General features: G+C 36.6%; 2 protein-coding genes across 2 annotated transcripts; one reads left to right on the top strand and one right to left on the bottom strand.

The window, feature by feature from the left end:
- Nucleotides 1-1,297: 1,297 nt before the first annotated feature.
- ska1 (spindle and kinetochore associated complex subunit 1) lies at nucleotides 1,298-13,688 on the top strand. The gene is made up of 7 exons (XM_028445176.1): nucleotides 1,298-1,311; nucleotides 3,883-3,968; nucleotides 6,441-6,556; nucleotides 7,939-8,033; nucleotides 8,208-8,345; nucleotides 10,227-10,396; nucleotides 13,525-13,688. Exons 2-7 carry the CDS (start codon nucleotides 3,887-3,889, stop codon nucleotides 13,671-13,673), a joined length of 750 nt encoding a protein of 249 aa, XP_028300977.1. The 5' UTR covers nucleotides 1,298-1,311; nucleotides 3,883-3,886; the 3' UTR covers nucleotides 13,674-13,688.
- Nucleotides 13,689-16,374: 2,686 nt separating this feature from the next.
- On the bottom strand, nucleotides 16,375-21,410 carry smx5. The gene is made up of 5 exons (XM_028445178.1): nucleotides 21,281-21,410; nucleotides 21,024-21,091; nucleotides 19,902-19,932; nucleotides 17,768-17,827; nucleotides 16,375-16,666 (listed from the first exon to the last, which is right to left on the bottom strand). Exons 1-5 carry the CDS (start codon nucleotides 21,281-21,283, stop codon nucleotides 16,541-16,543), a joined length of 288 nt encoding a protein of 95 aa, XP_028300979.1. The 5' UTR covers nucleotides 21,284-21,410; the 3' UTR covers nucleotides 16,375-16,540.
- Nucleotides 21,411-22,727: the final 1,317 nt, after the last annotated feature.

A 22,727-nucleotide genomic window follows, 5' to 3' on the forward strand; every position in this document is an offset into this window, starting at 1 on the left:
GACATGCCCTGGCGAGAAACGAGGGTCACCGCCGCAAGAAAAAGGTTGAAGATGACGGGCGCCAGCAGGCAGCCTCGATTCACACCGACGTTCACGGCGAAAGGGGCGGACTCTGCTCCGCCAATGACAACTTTGGCTGTCATGCCATCAAATTCTTCTATATTCTTTCATATACTGGCATGTTTGTATTCAAAATATTAATATATAACAATATAATACCATGTACAGATGTATTAATGTCTATGTTGTTCCTAAAGAGGGGGAAGCAAATGGTCATGGGGGTAAATGAATAAAGAATAAAAATTAGAAACTAGAAAATAAATCGACGAGCAGTCTTACATTAGGCAATGTAAGACTCCCCATGGTTACAGAGAAATAATCTCTTCAAAAAAGTGCAAATATGATGAGAGCTACATTGGTTTACTTATTTATATTCTTTACAGATTAATATAATTTATTTATTTTGCTATTATACATTATTCTTCAACGGGATAGGTAAAATTCAGAGACACATTTCACTGTAGGGCTACATTGTATGTGACATTACATCAGTGATTCCCAACCTCTTTTGGGTCGTGACCACATTTCAATATCACAAGTTTGTTTTTTTCTTTCTACACGAATTAGCTTTTGACAATGTTTGTTGTTGCCAGGATTAGTGCACAAAGTGACGAGATGCATTTTATTTAATCCAGATTTATATTTAAGAAAATGAAAGTATAGAATACAGTTATTTAAAATTGTTTTGTATGTGGTGTTAAAATTTGAAAAAGAATAATAATTTAAACATTTTAAAAATACATATTTAATCAGTGCTTTTTTTATTTATTTATTTATTTATTATAAATTACTAGACATTTCAGGGGACCTCATTTGAATTTCAGGTGACCCCATATGAGGTCACGATCGACAGGCTTGAAAAACATTGTTTTTTAAGTGTGTAGTATAGGGGTACGTGGCTTCAGGTTAAATGGGTGCGGGACTGTGAAAAGTTTGTGAACCACTCTATTATTATGTAACAAAATAAGTTAAATACAATAAAGTGGAGACTGGACATTTATCACATATTTTAAAAGGAACTTGAGAGACAAGAAGTAATAGAATGCGGTCATTGCTTTTACTATATAAAAAGGATTTCCTAAAATCCATAGTCATACTCCTGACCAGTAGGTGGCGGTAAAGCTCTGATAGACGTTAGAAAACAGTAATATTTTAAAAATACCAAAGAAGAAGAAGCCGCAGTAGAAGAAGAAAATACAAAACAAATGTTCAGAGAAAAGCGGGAATAAAAGAAACAAACAGCAACTCAAGGTGAGAGGCTTGTTTTACTAACTTTAACTAACTTTATAAAGCTCTAAAAAGCGCTTTATACGGGGAATTGTTTTGAAAGTACATATTTTCTTTATTAAACACACTTTTTACGAACGACGTATCTTCTTTCGTGTGTGTGTGTCAGATTAATGTCATTGGATAAGTTCATTATTTCTTTTTCCTGTTGGTAGACTGTGTAGAGGACATGAAAGCATTAAAATATGGGGTCTTGTCATTTTGTATTTTTAGTTAAAAATGTTTATCATATTAAATTTTAACAGCAATTCACAAAATGACAACAAAGAAACACAAAATAAGAGAAACAATACCGAATAATGCAAAGACCAAACAGCAACAAAATACACAAAATGACACGAAAAACACACACACTAGAAAAATACTTACTATTGCCAGCAACACACAAAAATGACAACAAAGACACGCTAAATGATAGAAAAATACACAAGATCAATACAAAATACACACAAATAACAGTGAAACATACAAAACGACACCGAAAACACAGACATTGAGAGAGAATTATTGAAATAATACCAACACACAAAATGACAACAAAAATACACAAACATAATTATGATAGAAATTATCTTGATTAGAACATGAACTGAAAATACTAAGGTCAGTGTTTAACTTATTTTTTTAAATGTGTGTTATCACTCATTCATTCTATCATTATGCTCTATAGTTGTTTTTTCACATACAGTAATTCTGAGCATATGTTCTAGTCGGACAAAGGGGAGTACTTGGATTCAAATGTGAGAGAAAGAGGGTACTGGAGCCAAAACATTTTAGAACCACTGATCTATGTTATTGTTTAAACTTTAAGTATTTATTTAGTTTAAGTACCTGATCAAAACATTGTGTAAGCCATCATTGGTATTTAAAAAATAATAATTTATGGTTATTATTAGGAATGTGTGATATTTTCACCGGTAAGAATTTGTCATCCCACGATATAAGATATAAACGATAAATTCCCATGTCGGAAACTTAGCCAAGAATGCCCCCCCCCCCCCCCAAAAAAAAAAAAAAAAAAAAAAAAAACCCGTGATCCACGGGCTAAAATTGCCCCGTTTGTTGTCAACAACTTATTATTCTCTGGAGCAGAACACTGTTTATGGAAGCTCCACGGTGTGCACTGCCACCGCCCCCTCACACACCGCCCTCTGTGTGTGAGGCACTGCACGGCTACCTAAATCTGCCGTGCAGCGATACATCATGGACCGCCACTTGGTTAAAGGTGCAATCCACAACTCTCAGATCCCTCTCTCCCCCTCCCTCCCCGCTGCTCTCTTGCCCTGCCTCCAAACTTTCCAAAGTCCCTCCCTCAGAGGAGCTAACATTAGCCAGACAGCAACATCACAGTAATATGACATGCTTTGTTAAAAGCATATTGCTGTGCTTCTCTCGCTCTCTCTCTATGTGCACAAACCTCAGCAGCAGCAACGACACAGTGTCACTTACAGCAGCCCACACGGAGGCTGCTGCACGGACACACAAACAACACACTTGTGTTACTTTTATAAGAGTTGCAGACTGCTCCTTTAAAACCAGATAACCATCCAACAAAGTCAACTAATCCAAGTTCTTCCATCAAATCCACCCAAAGTTCCACAAACACGGGGACAGAGATGAACCTGCAGCATCGATTATGAACTGGAAACTCAACTAAAGCTAACTATGCTAAGCTAACTCTCCGACACACAGACTGGGCTACGAGCTAATGCTAACCATTCCATATAAGGAATAAACCAAGTAAAAAGAACACGTCTTAATGTCATAAAGCCACAGAGAGCCATCGATTTGTTAATGGTCAGATTTAACACTTGTATGGAAGGATAAAAGATAAACATGTCACACGTTGTGTGAAATAAATGTTAGCATAATATTAATGTCACTATTAATTCGTCCCAATTTGTGAAACGCAATATTTTTTAATTATATTTCATGTGTTCACTGACAAAGCTGGTCCCATTAGACTAATGTAACTATTGAGATTATTACACCAAAATATACTGAATGATTAAATCATCAGCTTGATCTGGTTTAATTATAGGAAATCAGTTATTTATTAACCATAACTTTATGTATATCATTATCAGATAAATGAAACAAGATTCAGCAGTAACTTTGTGCTTTTCATGTGTTTTTTTGATTTTAAATAATTTTAAGTGAGGAAATAAATAAATTGCCTACAATAACAATAATAGTGATCCACATGCACAAATATATTCCAGAAAATATCAGCACATGAACTCTTTAAGTCAGCAGCTATTGTAGCCTTTTTAATGTGTCTAGTGTTGATGTATTCACATTTATTTGTGTTTGTAAGGAACTTGTTTACACTAAAGTTGTGAATTTTTTTTTTATTTTTTATTTATTGTGATTTTTATCATTATCATGATAAATACCAGAAATTATCAGGATATTTTTTTTTGTCAATATTGCTCATCCCTAGTTATTATTAATGAGTTTTTTTCATCATTGTCTTTACATCCTTTTATTGTATTGAAAATAATCACTAACTGACACAAGGTTTTATTGTTGCAGGAAAATGAGTGATCTGGAAGAGCTCTGGCACCGCATGGACGAGAAAATATTGTATGTGCAGCACCTTGTGGACTTTGCAGTTGTCGGTGAGGTTCAGTGTTTGTCTGAAAGTTCTGTCGTCAGGTCACCTTGAATCTAGTCGTTGTAACTCTAGCCTCATTAAAACAAGTGGACTTGGAAGTTTGGCTTGAAACCAAAGTGAAGAAACGGAGCAGTTTTTCTCCTCTTTAGATCTAAAGAAAACTCTGATGAAAAGGTGTAAAATGTGATTTCTGGTTCCCACATCCAAGAAACACAACCGCACAATGCTTGTCTATGCCTCAGTGTGTTCGTCAGCACAGGGGTTCTCAACCTTGGGGTCAGGACCCTGGGGACACTGGGAGGGGGTTGCCAGATGCCTTTAAGAAACTAAGGATATTTTTTAACAAGTTGAGCCCATTTTGCTTATTTTTGCTCCTTTCCTGCAACTACACCAAAGTTGCCATATTTTAAAGCTGCTATCCGGAGTTTCTGAGAAATGTCTCGATGTCCCGCCCTAAACAGCCTCACTTCCTCAGGGCTCGAGACTGCGACCAAAATGGTCGCATATGCGAGTATATTTTCATTGTGTGCGAGTGAAAATTTTATCTGGTTGCATCCGTGCGAGTTCGTATAGGGTGACGTTATTTTATACGGAGCGGGTGAGTGCTTCGTCACGTCCCACACAGAGTGCACTTCTCTGCAACTTGGCTGCGGGTAATGCAGCAGTGAATGCACCAAGTATAAACACCAATGTGCTCCTTTGGAGTGCGCGTGGTCCGCGAACGGAGGCATAACGAGTCTTTCACTGAGAGCACGCTCACATTGAGGACAGCAGTAAAAAGGAAGAAGGTGCCGAGCTCAGCGATAGAACGTACATGCTCATCAGAATCAGCATGGAGGGACCAGAACTGATGGACTATGATGCCAGGACAGATGTTCAGCTGTGGTTCTCCCAGGGCAGGGGTCTGCAACCTGTGGCTCTGGGGCGATTGTTTCCATTTGTATAGGGGTCTATAGGACGAAGGAGGGACTTATATACATTAACGTATATGAATGACCACCAGCAGTAGACCATAGTAAAATACTAGTTAGGTATTTTTATGAATTAAAAAAAAAAATCATACATAAACATAGATTTCTCAGAAACTCCAGATATCAGCTTTAACCCATTTTCATTACTTTTTCTTGCCTTTTTTTGCTTTTTTTAATTTACATTACTCCCATTTCTTCCACTTCTTCAAATTTCAATGCCTTTTCTACACATTTTTTCCACTTTCAAGACATTTTCTAACCCTTTCCACCACTATTCCACCTAATGTCACTCTATGTTGACCCATTATTGTCATGTCACGGCAAATTTGCGGTTGACCTCATTTGGAGACATGATTTATTGCTCTGGTTGAGTGATGGAGTCCAGGCGAGGCATTGATGATTTTATAAAAAAGGTTTATTATAAAACTAAATAAAAAAGAGTACAAAGATGGACAAAATTAGTGACCGCCCGGGTCCGATGATCGAGTGGCCCACAGTTCTAACTCATCACGTATATTCCCCCTCAGTCCCCCTCCCTCCTCCCCCCAGGAGATAAAGAGGACAGAGGAGGTGAAAGAAGAGAGTGAAAAGAGACTGTTTCTTCTTTAGGTCAAAACAACCAGTTCTCTGGTATCTCCTGATTGTCGTGAGTGTTGGAGGTATGTGCGTGTATGGTGTTTGTGTGTATGAATGGATGTGTATTGGGTGTTTGTGTGTGACTATGTGAGTGTGTGTAGGCATGTGAGTGTGCGATGCCACTGTGTCTGAGGGATAAGATGTGTTTTGGGAAGCTGACCTCGAGAAGAGAGCAGAAAACATGAGACAGCAGAAATGAAAAGTCTCAACTTAAAGCCTTAAAAGGAATAAGGTCTATGAGTAAATATGTTAATAAACATAACGAACAATTTTGCCCTGACAGTCACTTATAACTTTATTCCACCATAATTAGTGCTTATTTTTGCCAAATTAACCACATTCATGAATTGTCATGTCCATTACTAATTGTTCCCACTAATTGTTCCAATATTGACACTTTGAACCCTTTTTTTTTACCACTTTTTCTGTTAAATATGGTTATCACAAATTCATAGAACAATGGACCATCATTTTGCTGACTTTATGGATGGACCCCAAAAATCTCCCCTTTATTCCCCCTTATAGATGGTCCTGTCTCCACATGACTGTTCTTCAATGTTCATGTCTGTGTTCAACCACCTTCTGCTACAGTGGGGGTCCCCGCTCTCTGGGACCTTTATTTTGGGGTCACAGGCTGAAAATGTTGAGAACCACTCAGTTAGTATGTCTGTATTTTTCAATTAAGGAGTCTATTAATGCGAAACATTGCAATATGTAATGTATATAAAAACATTTTTTTTAAAATCACAGAGTTCCTTCCCACATAGAATCTGTACCTTCACGTTTTTCTACTCAGACGAAACCAATTTTAGAACATTTAAAAGCTACATGTCCATTAATCCTGGTGTATAATTCTTTTTTTTTTGTAGATCTGCCTAATGAAAAAGTGACAAAACTCTCAAGAGAACTTCTCGCACTGGAGGAACTCATGGAGAAGCTCAACAGCTGTGTTTTACAACACAAGGAGTACACGAAGCAGCTCAAGGTTAGTCTGCTGCAAACTGGAGACACCAGAGTAACAATCACTTTTATTTTGCTAGTATTTCCTCTCACTTTAATTAATACATGGATGTGTTTTCCTATTAATAATAGAAGCTGTCATTGATTCACACCATGTGTGGAGCTTGTCTGCAAACAAAGCCTCAATAAAACAATAATTGACATTTAATAAGAGGAGCTAATGTGGTTGGAATAAGAGATCAAATAAATAGAAACTCTGTGAGTGGACTGGATTGTCACACTAATCTGAATCTTCTTAGATTTTTCATGAAATTTAAAGATAACTTTTTACAATCCAACCAACAACTGCTTATTAAAGGGGAAGTAATATGAAAAATTAATTCGTGATATACATCCCTTTAGCTTCATTCAGAGGACCAAAGTTGAAAAAGCTCTGTTTCCTCCCTCCCTTATTATTCCACATTTTGTAAAAAAATCACCTCCAAACGGGCGCTTTGGATTTTTCTCACGTAATGATGTCACAACGTGGCAACTCCTCCTTTTGATAATCCTGGCTCTCCCTACCCTATAAGAATGTGAGCTCCTCCCTCTCAAACTACCTCACAGGTCAAACAAAACACATATAGAATATACATTATACTTTATTGTCATATATGTAAACCTACATACACGATTTGTTGCGTGCATTTAACCCCTCCCTGAGGAGCAGCCCCAGTGTAGCACCCAGGGAGAAGCTAGGTTTAAAGGTAGGATATGTGATTTTCTCCAGATACACTTGAGTACACAATGAGTATTTTTTCACACAAACTACTAGTTTGATGTAAAGCTGTCCTTACATAGTGACAGCTTTAGATAATATGACAAAAAGTCACTTTTAAAAGAGTTGCAGACTGCACCTTTAAACTCTGGGAAAATAAACCTGAAGTACTATGTTGTTGGGGTTCTTAGAACAAATGGAGATGTGTGAAAAATACTGGACCTTTAAGCCTGGTCGGGAGCAGGTTTGACCCACGGACTGTGTTACTATGGCAATTAAGGTGTTTTTTCTTTGATGAATCGGCCGTTCGGGTTAGAACCCGGTTTAACTGAGCCGGACTATCACGTTAAACCTGGACTTAACCCTGAGCTGGGTTTAATGAAACCCCCCCAGTTAAGGAAACACAAAATAAAAGCAATGAAAACCTGGAGTAGCTGTAAAGGTGCTGCTACTAGAGAAGCACAATGGTATGAAGGGTGAACTTCCTTCTAACATTTAGAGATTAATTCAACTATTGTAGTAAAAACATTGGGAGTGAAAGAATAGAGCACATGTACTGTAAATCTTATATTGTGATGTGTTTTTTTTTTAACTTTTGGCTCAAATCCAATCATATTTTGAGAATAAAACACTTGATGTTTGTGTTACAGGAAATTGATTCCTGTTACAAAAAATATGTAGAAAGTCTTCAGGAAATGAAGGACAATTTTCCTCCACACATGCCCAGGACAGATGTCTCAGTCAGGTGAGTGCACTATAATATAATAAATAGTATATGACATTTATCATCATATCACCTTTTTTAAATCATTGTAATAAAGATCCAGTGTTTGTGATTTCCCTGATTCTTCATTGTTTTGTTTCAGATGTTTTGAGTGTTTTCTCTGATTTGTTAATTTCTTCTTTTTTCCCCTCGTAGTGAATCTGACTCGAGAATAATTAAGGATAAAGTTCCTGAAGTTTTTTCATTCCAAAAGGAGAACATTAAGAAGCCCGTTAAGAGCCTTGTTAAAGCGATGGAGGTTCTCACTTTACCAGAGTTTGAAAGCATTCCTCAGTAAGTGTGTTAATCTAAGAATTACATTTAACCAGGGAATCCCTTACTTTGGTGTCTTTCTCTCATTTATTTGTTTGCACATGGTTTACTACATAGATTAACTGCAAATAAGAAGGAGGACAGAATGCATTATGATTCAGAACTGTCAGATTACAAACTCCACAGTTTATTACACTCCTCAACTCAATCCTAAAACAAGGGGAAATTAACATTTTAACAGCTTTACTTTTGCATCTGAACGTTTTTAAAGTTTTAACGTTGCATTTTTTTTAAAATTTATATTCCAACATTTTGTTGTTTTTTAACTTTTTCAATCTTTTAAGCTCTTTCAATGTTTACCAACCTCGTCATGCTCTTCTTTTAAAAAACTTTTTCAACATTTTACAACAGTTTTCTTTTATCTTTTTAGTTTTTTTGGCCTGGGTCAGTGTTGCGGTCATTCATATTTTTCAATTACAATTACGTCTTCAATTATCCATGTTCAATTACAACTCAATTACAATAACTATATTTTTTTTTTACCTGAAAGTCAATTACTTGTCTTTAATAAATAACCCCATAATATTTAAGCTTCCTCTTGTGTTAGTTTTTTGTTAGCATCTCTTATGATAACAGGTCAGCTGTAAAATACACAAAAAATATTATCTAGCATCTAATTAGTTTTTCATCTGTTGGTTACATTGTTAGTTTTCCTAATCAGTGAAAATATTGCTATTTCTATTTTTGGTGTGGGTGTCTGAGCTGTTTTTTTCTGTCAGTATACCCCTCAATTAAAATGTTTATAAAAATGGTAAAATGATCCTCAAGACCAGTGATTCTCAACCTTTTTCACCCGTAACCCCCAAACTAAAGGTTTCATAGAACAGGGACCCCTACTGTACCTAATAATTAGTTTAAACTGGCAAATAATGGGCATGACAAATGATGAATGTGGTTAAATTGGCAAAAATAAGCATGAATTATGGTGAAAATAGGTTAAAAGTGACAATAATGGGCGAACATATGCAACATTAGGTGTGGAAAAACGTGGAAAGGGTTTATAAGTGCCAAAAAGGTCTCAAAAGTGGAAAAAAAATTGAAGAAAAGGCATTGAAATTTGGTGGAGAAGTGACAGAAATAGGAGTAATGTAGCAAAAACGCATTAAAAGGAGTAAAAAATATGGCACGAAAAAGTGATGAAAATAGGTTAGAATATGGTAAGTTTGGTGTAGTTGCAGAAAATAGGTTCAAATAAGCAAAAATGGGCTCAAATTATTTATTGAAGGCATCTGGCGACCCCCTCCCAGTGTCTGACGCCATGGTCTAGAACCCCTGCTCAAGAGAACTGAACATATGTGTAAGACATAGAAATGTAACATGGTTCCACAAGTCAATTATCTGAACTCCGTTACAATTCAGTTACGATTACAACAGAAGCAGACTTTTTTCCGATTACAATTACGTCATACTCTTAATTAATTATGGGCGACCGTGGCTCAGGTGGTAGAGGGTTGTCTTCTGATCGAGAGGTGGGTGGTTCGATCCCAGTACCTGACTATGTGTCGAAGTGTCCTTGGGCAAGACACTGAACCCTAAGTTGCTCCCAGTAGTCGACTAGTGCCTTGCATGGCAGTCCTGTCCCACTGGTGTGTGAATGTGAGAGTGATTGGGTGAATGAGCTGATATGTAAAGCGCTTTGGGACTGCTTCAGTGTGGTTATTAAGCGCTATATAAATCAAGTCCATTTACCATTATCAATTACACATTACAATTATAATTGACCCTGGCCTTGGCTTTTTTTTTTTTTTTTTTTTTTTTTGTCCTACTTAGTTTTGCTGGATTTCCAGTTTTAGCGATTATAAACTTTAACGTACGTGTTTGTCCTGTTCCTGTTTAATTTAGATACATGAAAGGACGCACATTGTACGACCAAGTCAATGCCACTGTGCATGTTGTTAACGCTGCAGTGACCGCCAAGTACAAGATTCTTCACCAGTCTGTGAAAAATCTGAATAATCACACTCGAAAACTGCACCAGAGGTTTAAGGATGAAGAGACTAAAGATATTAAAGGTATGTCTGACAAACTATTTTTATTCAAATGAAACAAAAAGCTTCAAGCATTCCATGTTTTTCTAGTGTGTTACAGATGAGAACCTTATGGGATGAATAAGCTATGAATGAAAATGATGTGGACATAGGACTAGGGTTGCAAAGGGGTGGGAAAATATGGGAATATTTAAAAATATAAACTTTTCATGGGAATTATTTATTGGAACTAACTTGAAATTGGGAGTCATTTCAATTAACTAATGCTGATATTTTAGATAATGCTAAAATTACCTTTTTAAATTACAATTACGTCTTCAATTATCTATGTTAAATTACAAGGAACAAAAATATAAACACAACACTTTTGTTTTTGCTCCCATTTTTCATGAGCTGAACTCAAAGATTTAAAACATTTTCTATAAAAACAAAAGACATTTCTCTCAAATATTGTTCACAAATGTGCCTAAATGTGTGTTAATGAACACTTTTTTTGCAGAGATAATCCATCCCACCTCACAGATGTGGCATATCAAGATGCTGATTAGACAGCATGATTATTGCACAGGTGTGCCTCGGGGTGGCCACAATAAAAGGCCACTCTGAAGTGTGTAGTTTTGCTTTATTGGGGGGTCAGAAAACCAATCAGGATCTGGTGTGACCATCATTTGCCTCACGCAGTGGAACACATCTCCTTGACATAGAGTTGATCAGGTTGTTGATTGTGGAATGTTGGTCCACTCCTCTTCAATGGCTGTGTGAAGTTGCGGGATATTGGCAGGAACTGGAACACGCTGTCATATGCGCCGATCCAGAGCATCCCAAACATGCTCAATGGGTGAAATGTCCAGTAAGAATGTTGGCCATTCAAGAACTGGGATGTTTTCAGCTTCCAGGAATTGTGTACAGATCCTTGCTACATGGGGCCGTGCATTATGATGCTGCAACATGAGGAGATGGTTGTGGATGAATGGCACAACAATGGACCTCAGGATCTCGTCACAATATCTCTGTGCATTCAAAATGCCATCAATAAAATGCACCTGTGTTGTATTGTATTGTATTGGTTTATTTGAAAGGGGACAGTGCAATTTCATATAACCTATGAACAAACATGGTTAAAAAAAGCCAGAATTAGCCAGGAGGCTATTTTTCATCTGTAGTCCCCTGGCCAAGATGTAAAAAGGCAATAAAATACAAGCATGACAATACATGTACAAGTCAATAACAACAATGACAGTACCAGTTACAATATTAAAACATTAAAACAATATTAAAACACATCCATAACTTAAGCCTGCCCATACCATAACCCCACCACCAACATGGGCCACTCCACAACGTTGACATCAGCAAACCGCTCACCCACACAACACCACACACGCTGCCATTTGCCCTGAACAGTGAAAACTGGGATTCATCCATGAAGAGAACACCTCTCCAATGTGAGCATTTGCCCACTCGAGTCGGTTAGACCCTGATGAGGACGGCGAGTATGCAGATGAGCTTCCCTGAGACGGTTTCTGACAGTTTGTGCAGAAATTCTTTGGTTATGCAAACCTCTTGTTGCAGCAGCTGTCCAGGTGGCTGATCTCAGACCATCATGGATGTGAACATGCTGGATGTGGAGGTCCTGGGCTGGTGTGGTTACACGTGGTCTGCGGTTGAGAGGCCAGTTGGACGTACTGCCAAATTCACGGGCAACAGCTCTGGTGGACATTGCTGCAGTCAGCATGCTAATTAGAACTAACGACATCTGTGGCATTGTGCTGTGTGATTAAATTGGACATTTTCAGAGTGGCCTTTTATTGTGGCCACCCTGAGGCACACCTGTGCAATAATCATGCTGTCTAATCAGCATCATGATATGCCACACCTGTGAGGTGGGATGGATTATCTCTGCAAAGGAGAAGTGCTCACTAACACATATTTAGACACATTTGTGAACAATATTTGTGAAAATTGGGTTTTTTGTTTATATAGATAATGTTTTATATCTTTGAGTTCAGCTCATGAGAAACAGGAGCAAAAACAAAAGTGTTGCATTTATATTTTTGTTCAGTGTACAACTCAACTATGATTAAGTTTACAGCATTTTTATAATGATAATTAAAATCACAATTATTATTTTGCCGTGAAAGTCAATTACAAGTATGTTCTCAATTACTATAGTTAAATTACATCTGAGCCTTTTTGTGTCTGTTTTTTTATTATTATTATTATTATTATTATTATTCAAAGACAACAAACAGGTAAACTTAAATGAATTATAATATAATAATTAGAGATGTCCCGATACAACATTTTCACTTCCGATACGATACCCAATATTGCAGCCTTCGGTATTGGCTGATATGATATACGATATCAGCACAAATCGTACATACTTTTATAACTTATTCTGTAATGTAGAATGTTAGAAAAGGCTTGATCCAGTGATGTCACTCAAACAGAGAACAATAGTCAACAATAGTAGGGATAAAATAAAACTGACCCATTTATTATTAACCAATTGGTTCCATACTTTTTAACCTTCAACATAATATCTACAGTATTCTACAATTGAATAAATATAATATAATATATATCGTAGATTTTAGATGCAGTCAAAAAAATTCCGATATTCGTTTTCTGGCTGATATTGGACCGATATCAATATCGGATCGGGACACCCTTAATAATAATAATTATTATTATTAATCACATATGTGTAAGTCATAGAAGTGTAACATTGTTCCCCAATTTAGCATTTAATTAAATTATAAGTGACAGTTTTTATAGAATGTTAATGACAATTACAAAGTAAATTACCTGAACTCAATTACGATTACACAAGCAACAGATTTTTTTCAATTTCGATTACAGTTATAATTTTGTCAATATTGTAATTAATTACCAATTACGCAATTGCAATTATAAATGACCCCAACCCTGGCTAAAATATATTTTCCAAACTATATTAATGATTTCCCAAGTCCAAATGTTGTTTTTTAATTGTATTATTTTGAATGGACACAATTATTTATGTTATTACATATAGACATAAACATTTAGTTTAAGTGCAAAGCCTGCATTCTGCTCTAAGTTGTTCACTGAGCTTTCATAGGTTTATACAGTGCATGCATTAACACTTTTTTGTTTTTTTCTTGCAGGTCAGTGTTTTTTTGTGGAAGATGACATTCGTGAGTTCACGCAGACAAAGGTCGACAAACGATTTCAGGGAATTTTGAACATGTTGCGTCACTGCCAGCGCCTGAGGGAAGTCCGAGGGGGCGGAGTCACTCGTTACGTGTTGTTATAAGGACATCAGGATGTTTGTCTGTGTGCTGCACTCACTATCATGTCACCTGTTCATGGTAATATATCATATATCCTAACTGTTGTGCTGAACAATTTATATAAATGCAGTTTTCTAAAAGCTTCCTTAATGTGTAATCATCTTTTTTTTTTATATAGAAGTTTAGTCCTCTTTATGATTAAAGTGTTTAAATGGTACTTTTTTATTTTATGTTGAAGAAACGTTATTGTTAAATACAGTAGAATTGAAGTTGAAATGAATTTGTTTCTGTTATTTCTATTCATCTCTTCACTGAGGTTGAAAACTTCACAAAGACAGTTTCCTTTGTATTGATTTTTGCCAAAATAATAAAAGTTTTCACCTGATTAACATCAATTGAGAGATTCCAACATTATTTATTCTTTAGAGCAGGGGTTCTCAACTTTTTTCAGCCCACAACCACCAAACATGGCCAGGGTACTACAGATGAAAAATGGCCTCCTTGGTTAATTCTGGGTTTTTTACTCATGTGTTTTATTAAATTGCACTGCCCCCTATTGAAACAAACTAAATTAAAACTGAAAAGTTCCAGAGACAGGGACCCCCACTGTAGCTGATGGTGGTTAAACACAGACATGAACATTGAAGAACAGTCATGTGGAGACAGGACCATCTATAAGGGGGAATAAAGGGGAGAGATTTTTGGGGTCCATCCATAAAGTCAGTAAAATGATGGTTCATTGTTCTATGAATCTGTGATAACCACATTTATTCATTCATCTGAATAATAACCACTGTTATCCAGAATGTTTACTATTATTTGGGCCATAGTATATCGTCATCTTAAAAGTGTAAATCCTTGTTTTAATCAGGAATAAAATGGGATAAAAGTGACCCAAAATGGTGGAAAATAATGAACATGACTAATCGTGAACGTGGTTAAAAAGGAAAAAAAAAATGTAGGTCTGAAATATGGTTAAAAAAAGTGGACAATGATGGGTCAACATTAGGTGGAAAAAGTGGTGGAAAGGGTTTATAAGTGCTGAAAATATCTTGGAAGAAGAAAAAACAGCATTGCCCAACCAGCAACATATGGTTGAAAGGATGTTTTTGCCCTGGCTCCTGCTCTTTCTGCTGGTCTGGCTGCATCTTCGGGCCCAGGGCGGCGCTTGGGTTTGCAGTAGTGGTTCTTGCTCATACATTGGTTTACAATGCACTAGCACGCGTGGGATAAAACTCGTACTGGGCTTAATCTTAGACACGTTGATCCCAAATAACTGTTTTAGGTATTACCACTCACTCCTTCCCTTTGTCCACAGCCACCACCATTATACCTAAGCTTCACACTGGTCACCATGGCTTGATTACACAACACAATAAGCACAATATACACAACTACAACTTCACACCTCACTCTCAAATAATAATCTCTTCCCCATCCTTTCCATTTCCTACTTTGACTCTCTCCTCCCTGTTCCCTTCCCCCTCACCTAGGTGTAACACTGCCCTCTGTTTATATCCTCCCTATAATAAAGTGTGTCTCACCCTTCCTTAGGGAGGGCTGGTGATGGTCACAATTATGCAATAAATAAATTAGTTTATTTAATTGCAGGAACAAAACATTGCAAAGATTGCACTTTTTTGTAGTGTTGATCTTTGACAGCATGTGCAGAAAAGTGAAGAAATAATAAAAAAGAAAGGACATTTTTGTCACACCTCTAAAACAACTTTTAAATTTGGTAGAAAAGTGAAAAGCCTTTTTTCTTTTTCTGGTTGAAGTACTACGCATTCAAAATTACCATTATCATACATAAATTTTATATAGCGCTTTTCTGGGTACTCAAAGTCACTATACAATGAAATTAATTCATTAAAAGTGTTTGGTTTATGTTTGAAGTTGTTACAATACCTTTTCTGATTATTCTCATTAAGACCAAATCAACGGTCCAATAACAACCCAATTTCTACAACTATATTGTGAAAAAATGTGGACCTCAATTTCTATGACTACACCAGCTAAAATTGGTCTACGTTGGACGATCCAATGACAACCCAATTTTAACTATTTTTTGACTAAATCGAGGCGGACCAACCAGATACAGACCAAAAGAGCGTCTAAATGACACTGGGTGCTCAGTGGATGATTAAGTGGTAGGAATTGGATTAATGCAGCAAAAATGCATTAAAGGGAGCTAAAATATGACTCTTAGGCATATGTAGAGTTTACATTTTTTACTCGTTTTTATGGCCTTCCTCCCATTTTGAGGCGTTAAGATTTTTTTGCCCTTTTTATGCCTTACCTCGGTTTTGAGGCAATTTAATGTTTTTTGCTTTTTTTTTTTATTTTATGCCTTACTACATATATATATATATATATATATAGCCTTGCCTCCGTATTGAGGTGTTTGAAATTTTTTTCACCCGTTTTTTTTGTCTGTTCGAGGTGTTTGAAAATTGCCCGTTTTTAAGCCTTACATCCATTTTTTGGTGTTTGAAATGTTTTTGCCCATTTTCACTCCTCACTATAGTATAGTGGCTCTCAATCTTTTCAGCCCGCAACCCCCAAAATAAAGGTACCCCCACTTCAGGTACTGAAGGTGGTTGAACACAGACATAACATTGAAGAACAGCCACGTGGAGACATGGTTATCTATAAATAAAAATAAATGTCACTTTTATTTCCAAGATGCATAAAAAAAAAAAAAAAAAAACAGAAGTCATTTTTTAATAAAATAAACATTAGAGAGCAGTGTTGTTCTTTTCTTTACAATAATCATAATGATTCTCACTGATGACAGAAATGCTGCTAAACTCTAGAAACAAAAATAATCGCTGACTCCTCCTTTTTAAAACAAACTAAAGAAAAGCCTCTCCTTGTGGTTCTGAATGCGTCACTGCTTCTGCTGCATGGCTTCTTTTCGCGCGGCGTCCTGGAGCAGCTGCGTGTCCACCTCGTCTGCAGGAAGCTGAACGTAACGAACCACCGACCCGCGGATGAAGCAGTTTTTCACAGAAAGCTGAGAAATGACAACGAGACGAGGCTTCGTTTTACACACGATGAGACGTTTGCACACAAAAACAAACAGTACTAAGAGATTAAACAGAATAAGCATTAGTTTGATAGGATTAACTCTGCTGTGTTTGATCCTTTAGTCTCACTCACACATACTGCATTTTCCATCTTATAGACAGCTATTTTTTTTTTCATTTTAATATGAGGATGTGGCCAATGAGTGCTCTGTGTGGATTTTTCAACAAGTCGGCCATGATAGAGCCTGATGTGTAACAACAACCCAAAATGTAACAAGACTCCAACTTTAACAAAATGCAAAATGTAATAACTGGTAAATAATGTAACAAGATGATGAGCCATTATAAAGCAGGCAAAATATTTTTCCCCTAATAGTGTAATTATTTCATTACATCACAGTGATTGGGTTTATTATGTACTATTATTTATTTATTATTGAATTCAAGGGTTTATTGCTTCAATGTAGAGTGTAGCATCATACACAAATGTGTATGCGTAAATATATATATATATATATAGAGAGAGAGAGGATAACAGTTGCTCAGTGCTGACAGATTTTAAAAACACCTCAAACTTCTATGAATAAATAAACAGATTTTATTCACGTGTGATCAGAAGAGCTGCATTCTAATTCATTAATAAATAAATCAATAAATAATACAAGAACCACCAAGAGAAAAGATTTGGGTAACAATAAGCAACAAATTAATGGTTAATAGGTGTTCCCTAAACTAAATTGTTCCCAATATTTGTAAATGTGATTCTTTCTTGAAAAAAAATCTTTTGATATTCAGAGTCAGATCAGTTTCCACAAGATTTGGTTTAAGTAAAATAAATATTAAGGGGGTCCTGGTCCAATATTGATATCAATATGATATTAGCAAAAAAATAAAAAAAATATTGACCTGCATCTAAAATCTCCAACATTAAATGTATTATTTTTATTGGATTCTTTAAGGTTTAAATTTATTTGACAAAATTGTAGATTACTTTTATATTTCATGTTAAAATGTCTGTAAAACATGGGTTAATAATAGATGAGTGAGTTTTTCCCACACTATAAAATCACTATCAACAGTGAACTCACCATGTGTGGATACTTCTCTGGATCTGTGACACTGATGTCTGTCAGTTTGATGTTTAGGTACTGAAACACAGCAGAATAAAAGACTGAGTCAGTAACAGACAGTCGGTAACGGCCAGAGTCGGTAACGGCCAGAGTCGGTAACGGACAGAGTCGGTAACTCTACAGAGTCGGTAACTCTACAGAGTCGGTAACTCTACAGAGTCGGTAACTCTACAGAGTCGGTAACGGACAGAGTCGGTAACTCTACAGAGTCGGTAACGGACAGAGTCGGTAACTCTACAGAGTCGGTAACGGACAGAGTCGGTAGCGGACAGAGTCGGTAACTCTACAGAGTCGGTAACGGACAGAGTCGGTAACACTACAGAGTCGGTAGCGGACAGAGTCGGTAACTCTACAGAGTCGGTAACGGACAGAGTCGGTAACACTACAGAGTCGGTAGCGGACAGAGTCGGTAACGGACAGAGTCGGTAACTCTACAGAGTCGGTAACTCTACAGAGTCGGTAACTCTACAGAGTCGGTAACGGACAGAGTCGGTAACTCTACAGAGTCGGTAACGGACAGAGTCCGTAACTCTACAGAGTCGGTAGCGGATCATTTTTATTGCTTGTATAGCACATCTAAACTATATATTTCAAAAACTTATATACAGATGAATCAAAAAACACAGTTATATATAGCTATTTACAGTGAAATGGAAGCAATGTCGATTTTGTACAACTATTTACAAAAAATTATGAATCACAAATACAGGGAAAGGCAAATGATTTGTGCCTCATTGTGTTGATATAAAACAATAAACAAATATAGTAGACACTACAGTCCAATCTCACTCACTACACACTAACTAAACAGTCAAATCACAGTAATAATCACTATTATCTCTCAATCTCTCACTCTCTCTCTCTCTCTCCGTCTCTGTTTACCTGTCGCTTGAAAACTAAATTCTCGCTATATGTGGACATTATGATTGGACAATGGCCTTCTTCTTCTCAACCAATAGCAAACAGCTATAATGTTACATTTCAGTGTTGTTCAAATTTGCTGCACAACACTTTCACTCAAAACACACACATTTCCCCTCATAACTCCACTTCTGTTTGGCCTATCAACATGATTTGAAAACTGGTTTGTAGTTTGACATCCGCACTTTCAACACGGTTTGAAACGGAGATCCAAGGACTCTGTGCTTTTCTGCTATTGGCTCTTTAAAACGATCGTGTGATCAGGATGTGCCGCCGCATACGTCGGCCCCAGAGGGTTAAGGGTCTGGGTGTCGTCCTCGACGTCACTGTCTTTCCAAACCCACATCAATAGCATCACTCAATCTGCATACTTCCATCTTTGAAACATCAACCGCCCTCACCCCTTCCATTCTGGTTCACTCTCTGGCCAGCTCCCGTATAGATTACTGTAACTCCCCTCTCTCAGGTCTCCCCCATAAGTCCTTAAATAAACTACAACCGGTTCAGAATGCTGCAGCCTGGATCATCACCAGAACACCTTTCATCCACCACATCACCAGTAACTCCATTGGCTTCCGATCACACACCGCATTGTTTACAAAACTCCCCTCACCTTCAAGGCCTTCCATAACCTCACCGAACACCTCCACATAAACACGTCCAATCAGACCCTCAGATCATCTTCCTCCCTCAGCCTCCTCATCTTTCCTGCCCGCATGACCACCATGGAGTCCACAGGCTTCAGCCGCTGTGCCCCCCCCACCTCTGGAACTCCGTCCCACCTGACATCCAAAACATTGACACTGTGACCATCTTCAAATCACGTCTCAAAATCCACCTGTTCAAACCAGCCTACTCACTCTGATTTCCATCCACTTTACTGTAAAACGTCTGTTTTAAAATGAGTTTTTATGTAAAACTGTTAATTACCTCTTTTTTAACTCCCTAATGTTTGTTTTATATTTGCTGCTTTGTAATTCTGTTTTTATTGTTAATTTGTAAAATTTCTTTGGGTTTTTTGAAAGGCGCCAATAAATAAAATGTATTATTATTATGCAAATTAGGTGATGACGTAACTTAGCACCTTTTGGGACAACCAATAGCTACTTTTCTTACTGAGGAGTTGGCAACACTGTCGGTAACAGACAACATGTGGGTGTTTGTTTCTAACCTGGTCCACAGAGTGCAGCGTTCCACAGATGCTGCAGAGACAGAGATAGAAAAGGAGAATCGACATTATTCACTCACATCAAATATGACAACTTTAAACTGACGGAGATGACGATCACATGCAGAACTGCGGCCCTCCAGGACCAGAGTCGTACAGACATGGTAACTTCCATGTATTTTTCCCAAACAAAAGCTCAGACTTTAGAGCTGTTCTTCTTCAACCCACGACCCCCATAAAAGTGACAATAATGGATCAACATATGTGACATTGGGTGGAAAAGGTTTATAATGTGCCGAAAATATCCTGCGAGGAGAAAAGATGTGTAGAAAAAATAAACTAAAAGGAGCAAAAATATCACAAGAAAAAGTGATGAAAATATGGAGAGTTTAATGTAGTTGCAGAAAAAGGGTAAAAATAAGCAAAAATGGGCTAAAATTGTTCAGAAAATATTCTTAGTTTCTTGAAGGCATCTTGCGACCCCGTCCCAATGTCTCTCGACCCCAAGGTTGAGAACCACTGCACTAATGAACAGTGCTATTAGAATAAGGATTCATTATTAATGGGCTGTTACATTACATTCATTATATGAACTTCATCCTGTTTTGCTTTGACTTGTTGAATCCAACAAGTGATGTGTTTGTTTCTGTTATATTTTTAGACAAGTTGCTTTCAACAAGTGAGGATTCTAATAAATAATGTACTGTATATTTATATTTTAAAATCTATGTGTAACCAAGACATCAGTGTCAGACTCTTTTTAGTTCAGGTGTTGATCTCAAGTGGGGGAAAAAGAGCAATATTTACATTTTTTAAGTTTGGACGTATAAAAACATTGTGTGAAGTATGGAAGAAATATCTAATCAATAAGTGACAGACATCAGTCCCTGCATGATCTTAAATTTCCTTAGGTTTGTGATAATATGTAAGTATTTGTGGAATAGTATCTTTCAACAATTTTAAAACGAAAAACGACTGCCATCATGTGATATAAACATGAGGAAACTGTGTATATTAAGCTGAAGCTATCTACAACTGAATTCCCTCCGTTTCTCTTTCAGGCTAAATGTTATCTGTAGGTTTGACCACGTTTCTTCAAAATTAAAAATGAGTTTAAAAACAAACCTCAGGTCATTTTTTAGCTCCACCACCACATCCTTCCCCACCAGCGACTTGAAAAACGAGTAGAAAAGCTGCAAACGCACACAAACACACATTAGCATTAGCATCACGGCCACACCACGTCCAAACTGTCCGTATAATATATCAATTCAGCTCAAACACAGTGAACGTGTCATAGTTAACCACACTTTATTAGAAAGTCGCTTAATATGTTAGAGGAAACAAGCAGCAGAATAGAAGCATTTCTATGCACGTCTCACCATTGTTACCGTTGGTTTGTCGTAAGAATCACTGACTCCGTCCCTTGTTGATGACGTCACGCTTAAGGTCAGACCGGTGCACTTTACCGTTTAACCACACGGAGGCGCTAAAGTATCAACGTCCACATCCACGGTCCGTTTGAAATGTAGTGAAATGACCCCAAACTCGAATTTATCTGTTGCTATTTAAAAAAGTCCATTAGGTCTAAAAGGGGGAATAAAGGGGAGAGCTTTTTAAGGTCCACCCATAAAATCAGCAAAATTATGATCCATTGTTCTATGAATCTGTGATAACCACATTTATTCATTCATCTGAATAATATCCACTGTTATTCAGGAAGTATATTATTATTTGTGCCATAGTATATAGTCATCTTAAAGATGTAAATACTTGTTTTAATCAGAAATAAAATGGGTGAAATGGTGGAAAGGTGGTGAAATGGGATTTTTAAAAAGTTGATTAAAAGTTGCAAATTAGAGTGGCCAAAAACGGACAGAAAAAGTGGTAAAAAGGGTTAAAAAGGTCAATATTGGCCTCAAAGTGGCAGAAATGGGAGGAGGGGAGTAGGGGTAATGTCATTTAAAAAGTAGAAACAATTAGTTTAAACTGGCAAATAATGAGCATGACATATTGTGAATGTGGTGAATTTGGCAAACATGTGTGTATGTAGCTCTACATATGTGATGATTAAGTGTAAATTATTATTATTGTTGTTGTTGTTGTTGTTGTTGTTGTTGTTGTTGTTGTTATAAAGTGCTGAAAATGTCTTGAAAGTGGAAAGAAAGTGCAGAAAAGGCATTGACATTTCATGGACAAGTGGTAGAAATGGGAGTAATGTAGCAAAAATGCATCAAAAGAAGCAAAAATAATAATTATAAAAAAAACTAAACAAGTAACATCATATTTCATAATAACTCAAAAATGTAATTATCCTAAATACCTGCATAACAACAAATGTAAAAGTGTAGCATTGAAGAATACAGGAAATAACTGAACAGTGTTTACAATTCAGAAAACAAAAAAGTATATACATTTTTTAAGTCAGCTATTGTTCCACGTTTTGTTCCCGGTTGCATATCTAATGCAGTCTAATAATGGAATGCTCTTTAAATTTGTGCTACATTTTACAGCTTCTTTTTAAAAAAAAAAAATTTAAATTTTGATTTATTTATTTCAATAATGTAAATGACAACATAAAGTTTAAAATAAAATAAAATCAAGAATTTACAACAAAACGGTATTTTGTAATGTTAAATTCTCATGCATCTTAGTTTACATGAACGAAAATTGTCAAAATACAACATTGTGATGAAAGTCAAAGGTTTAATAATTCATAAAAGTATAAAATTACACCCTTGTAAATGATAAATTATAGATAAAATTGTTTAATTTTCTAAGTTTGCTGTCATTATTGAGGTTTAATAATTATATTTCAGCCTATTAATG

This window comes from Gouania willdenowi, chromosome 4 (genome assembly GCF_900634775.1).
Source record: "Gouania willdenowi chromosome 4, fGouWil2.1, whole genome shotgun sequence".
NCBI lineage: Eukaryota > Metazoa > Chordata > Actinopteri > Blenniiformes > Gobiesocidae > Gouania > Gouania willdenowi.